We start from the raw sequence: 5000 nt of genomic DNA, 5'->3' as shown, positions 1-5000 counted from the left end.
GTATTTTGTAGATTACTACAGATTTTGTCATTTTTACTTACGGCAGTCAGAATTGGGATCAGAAGTAGGGGCAGGCGTCGGGGCATTTGTCGGAGCAGGTGCGCTCCCATCGACACAGACTCCGGTTGTTGTGTCAGAAATCCATTGCAAATATTCTGATGAAAAAGCAAGTATTCATTCAGAATATTACTAGTAAGGGAACAATTTTTTGACTGAGATTGCTTTCTTCCTGTGGTACCAGAGGGCCTCAGAGAAACATTTATGGATCACAAAATGTCGGTCATAGACAGTCAACATGCGAGTGTTTCTTACAGTCAAAACCTGTGGTACATTTTTCCTTCTAGGGAAAGCTTGAGGTGTGTTTCTCATTCGGATCTTTGATATATATATAGATATATATCATAAGAGATTTGAGTTACTGAACTGCAGAAATTAATTCGGTAGCAAAGTATAATATACTCACGTGTAACTCTGGCATAGACTCCGGGCCTATCAGGTCGAGCACAGCCATAACCCCACGACACAACTCCCACCAGCTTCCACTTGCCGTTTTCTTCCACCACCATTGGTCCACCAGAGTCTCCCTGTAATATTCACATATACTGTGTGAAATATATCAAAAGGAATGTCATCTATCAAAAAAAAAAAAACGTTGAAATTGTATCCTTAAAAGCAAGAATGAAGAACATACCTGGCAGGAGTCCTTGCCTCCCTTGGGAATGCCTGCGCAGATCATGTTGTCAGTGATGCTTCCTCCATACTTGGTATTGCATTCGGTGTTTGTCATGGTGGGCACTGTTACTTCGAACAAGGTGCCCGATGTGGATCCTCCTGTTAAATGCATTGTATGAGTCAATGTAGGAAGTTTTTTGTTATTCTATGATACAAAACAATTCTTTAAAAGGTTTAACACGAATACCAGTACCCACCCTCCTGTTGAGCTCCCCATCCTGTGATTGTGGCATCCACACTATCATACATTTCACCAGCAGTTGGAAGGCAGACAGGGGCGATTTTGTTGTCAGATGGGAACTGGATCTCTGTCTTGAGTCTGATGAGGGCAATGTCGTTGTCCAGTGTATTGGAATCATAGGACGGATGATTCTTAATCTGTTGGAAAGGATATGTATTGCAATTGTTTAGTTTGTTTTTGAAAATACTAGAAAATCATGACAAATCCATTTTTTTCCAATGTTCTATGATGAAGTGAGGACACTGAACTTACTTCAGCAATCTGCATCCACTGAGAATTGGCTTCGCTTCCGGAGAACAGGTTGTGGTCTCCCACCAGCACATAATCCGAGGTGGTCATGCTGCAATAATAATATGGAGTAGTGAAGTACATCTGAGACAATAAGAGGATTTTTTCTTTTTTTACTTCAATAGGATCTACTTACCCAACTGCACAGTGAGCTGCAGTGACGACCCATTGGCTGGAGATGATAGAACCGCCACAGAAGTGATAGTATCCACTGCCGTCGACAAGAGAAACCATCCAGGGATATTCGTTCACCTCCGTCTCTACTCCACCAACAATGCGGTTGGCACGGTTGACTTGCCCACATCCAGCTGTGGGAATAACAAGAAACTCTCAAAAACAGTTCATAGAAGGTAAGACAGCTTGAAAATGAATGGAGTACTGGATACTTCATAGGTTGTCCATCCATCATCATTTCATTATTGTGTAACAAGTTTTCTGATAGCTCATCAATGCTGAAGCCTATGTAAATGTTTTGTTTGATCTTTTTAGTATTATGGTATTTTGTAGATTGCTACAAATTTTGATATTTTTACTTACGGCAGTCAGAATTGGGATCAGAAGTAGGGGCAGGCGTCGGGGCATTTGTCGGAGCAGGTGCGCTCCCATCGACACAGACTCCGGTTGTTGTGTCAGAAATCCATTGCAAATATTCTGATGAAAAAACGTGCTCATTAACTGACTGTATATAAAAGAATAATGAAAAGTATATTAAAATATTTCTAGTAAGAGCACAATTTTTTGACTGCGATTGCTTTCTATCTGTGGTGCCAGAGGGCCTAAGAAAAACATTTATGGATCGCAAAATATCGGTCATAGACAGTCAACATGCGAGTGTTTCTTACAGGCAAAACCTTTGGTACATTTTTCCTTCTAGGGAAAGCTTGAGGTGTGTTTCTCATTCGGATCTTTGATATATATATATATATATATATATATATATATATATATATATATATATATATATATCATAAGAGATTTGAGTTACTGAACTGCAGAAATTAATTCGGTAGCAAAGTATAATATACCCACGTGTAACTCTGGCATAGACTCCGGGCCTTTCAGGTCGAGCACAGCCATAACCCCACGACACAACTCCCACCAGCTTCCACTTGCCGTTTTCTTCCACCACCATTGGTCCACCAGAGTCTCCCTGTAATATTCACATATACTGTGTGAAATATATCGAAAGGAATGTCATCTATCAAAAAAGACAAGTTGAAATTGTATCCTCAAAAGCAAGAATGAAGAACATACCTGGCAGGAGTCCTTGCCTCCCTCAGGAATGCCTGCGCAGATCATGTTGTCAGTGATGCGTCCTCCGTACTTGGTATTGCATACGGTGTTTGTCATGGTGGGTACTGTTACCTCGAACAAGGTGCCCGATGTGGATCCTCCTGTTAAATGCATTGTATGAGTCAATGTAGGAAGTTTTATGTTATCATTCTCTGATATAAAACAAAACTTTAAAAGGCTTATCACGAATATCAGTACCCACCCTCCTGTTGAGCTCCCCATCCTGTGATTGTGGCATCCACACTATCATACATTTCACCAGCAGTTGGAAGGCAGACAGGGGCGATTTTGTTGTCAGATGGGAACTGGATCTCTGTCTTGAGTCTGATGAGGGCAATGTCGTTGTCCAGTGTGTTGGAATCATAGGACGGATGATTCACAATCTGTTGCAAAGGATATTACAATTGTTTAGTTGTTTGATCTTGAAAATATAGGTCGAGAAGAATAATGATAAAACGATTCAGTTTTTCCAATGTTCTATGAGGAAGTGAAGACATAAAACTTACTTCAGCAATCTCCATCCACTGAGAATTGGCTTCGCTTGCGGAGTACAGGTTGTGGTCTCCCACCAGCACATAATCCGAGGTGGTCATGCTGCAATAATAGTAGGGAATAGAGAAGTGCATCTGAGACAATAAGAGGATTTTTTTTTCTTCTTTTTATTAGTAGTAGTAGTAGTAGTAGCTACTTACCCTACTGCACAGTGAGCTGCAGTGACGACCCATTGGCTGGAGATGATAGAACCGCCACAGAAGTGATAGTATCCACTGCCGTCGACAAGAGAAACCATCCAGGGATATTCGTTCACCTCCGTCTCTTCTCCACCAACAATGCGGTTGGCACGGTTGACTTGTCCACATCCAGCTACGGGAAAGACGTTTGTGTGTTATACTGTGGGTCGTGAAGCCATGGATTTCCAACTCTTTACATGGACGTTTTCATTTTTATTATTCAACTCTGGATATTCCGTTATCAGAGCAAAGAGGAAGGGTAAATACATACTGCATTCTGAAGTTGGCTCAGGGTCTACAGTTGTTGTTTGGGAGTCTGGCACTGTACAGGATATTACAAAGAGAAGACATTATGCGGAATTGCGAAATGTGCAAATGAAGCTTATTGCAAGACTTCCAATGTTCCTCAGTTACTGGAAATATACTGAATTTTACCTGAAGCTCTGACAGAGCAGGAAAATCCTGTATTAGATTTCTTCTTGTTTGTTTTGAACAAGACAGTAACTTTACTAGATTTATCAGACACAGTCAGAGAACCCTTGACACCGCAGTACCTGCAAAAGACACGGAGAAATATCGGTTAATCTGCAAAATACCTCCTCCTTCTGTAGAATATGCAGTTAACAGAAACGTAATGGTATTTACTTTTTCTTAAAACCAGAGGAATCTGTGACGCGGAAGAAATCTTTTTTGCAGTTTTTCGAGTGTTGCAGCTGGAAATCATCACACTCGATGCTCAACTTGGAGTCGGTAGAAGTCTGAGAAAATAAGGAATTAGACGGAGTCAAGCAGCTGAAGAAATCAAAACTGCATCACAGCATATGACAATCAAAATGAAGGTTGATTGGCGCTGCAGTGAATTCTCACTCAGGAAAGAACTTACGCGGAATTTCCAGGTGCACTTCTTACCCCCGGGGTAGTTATTGGGGTAGTTCTTTGACTGGAATGTCTTGGAAGAACCTGGAGCGATGTAGTAAGATCCGCACCCCACTGCAGCTGGAACGAGTTAATATATATATATATATATATATATATATATATATATATATATATATATATATATATATATGTGTGTGTGTGTGTGTGTGTGTGTGTGTGTGTGTGTGTGCTGTATATGTACACATGTATATGAACTAGTTACTTTTGAGATGATGAACAAGTGTAAAGAAAATAAATACCTCTGTTTTCAAAATGTGGTGCCATGCGAGGGCCAACACCTCCACTGGGGTAGGTCTGAGCCTGACCAGGGTTCAGTGTCACTTGACGCGGACCAACACCTCCACTGGGGTAGGTATGAGCCTGACCAGGGTTCAGTGTCACTTGACGTGGACCAACACCTCCACTGGGGTAAGTCTGTGCCTGACCTGGGTTCAGTGTCACTTGACGTGGACCAACACCACCACTGGGGTAAGTCTGTGCCTGACCTGGGTTCAGTGTCACCTGACGTGGACCAACACCACCACTGGGGTAAGTCTGTGCCTGACCTGGGTTCAGGGTCACTTGACGAAATCCAATAAACCTGAAAAATTATACATTGCTTCTAAGGAAGTGGCAAAGTAAATTTACACATTAAACTATAATATATTTAATATTTACCTTTTACTAACTGATCGATATACAGCATAAAACCCGTAACAACAATGTTGAAAATCCGCAGGTGCAGCTAGTGTGTTGAATCTTTTAAGAGCCTCATAACTGCCAGGGGCACGGTGCCC

At 41.4% G+C, this 5000-nt stretch overlaps 1 protein-coding gene across 1 annotated transcript in view; it reads right to left on the bottom strand.

Annotated features, from left to right (window-relative positions):
* The window catches only part of LOC113811166 (transmembrane protease serine 9), a 16657-nt gene that overhangs the window by 1724 nt on the left and 9933 nt on the right, over positions 1-5000 (bottom strand). Inside the window, exons 4-20 of the mRNA XM_070118139.1 lie at positions 4464-4804; positions 4169-4281; positions 3931-4043; positions 3721-3839; positions 3557-3607; positions 3247-3418; positions 3061-3148; positions 2757-2937; positions 2516-2655; positions 2291-2411; positions 1799-1912; positions 1398-1569; positions 1226-1313; positions 930-1110; positions 692-831; positions 464-584; positions 42-155 (exon numbers count right to left, since the gene is read on the bottom strand). Coding sequence (XP_069974240.1) covers positions 42-155; positions 464-584; positions 692-831; positions 930-1110; positions 1226-1313; positions 1398-1569; positions 1799-1912; positions 2291-2411; positions 2516-2655; positions 2757-2937; positions 3061-3148; positions 3247-3418; positions 3557-3607; positions 3721-3839; positions 3931-4043; positions 4169-4281; positions 4464-4804 — 2369 coding nt within the window. The remainder of the gene's footprint in view (positions 1-41; positions 156-463; positions 585-691; positions 832-929; positions 1111-1225; positions 1314-1397; positions 1570-1798; positions 1913-2290; positions 2412-2515; positions 2656-2756; positions 2938-3060; positions 3149-3246; positions 3419-3556; positions 3608-3720; positions 3840-3930; positions 4044-4168; positions 4282-4463; positions 4805-5000) is intronic.

This window comes from Penaeus vannamei, chromosome 41, assembly GCF_042767895.1.
Source record: "Penaeus vannamei isolate JL-2024 chromosome 41, ASM4276789v1, whole genome shotgun sequence".
NCBI classification, from domain to species: Eukaryota; Metazoa; Arthropoda; class Malacostraca; order Decapoda; family Penaeidae; genus Penaeus; species Penaeus vannamei.
This window is presented reverse-complemented; position numbering and strand designations above follow the sequence as displayed.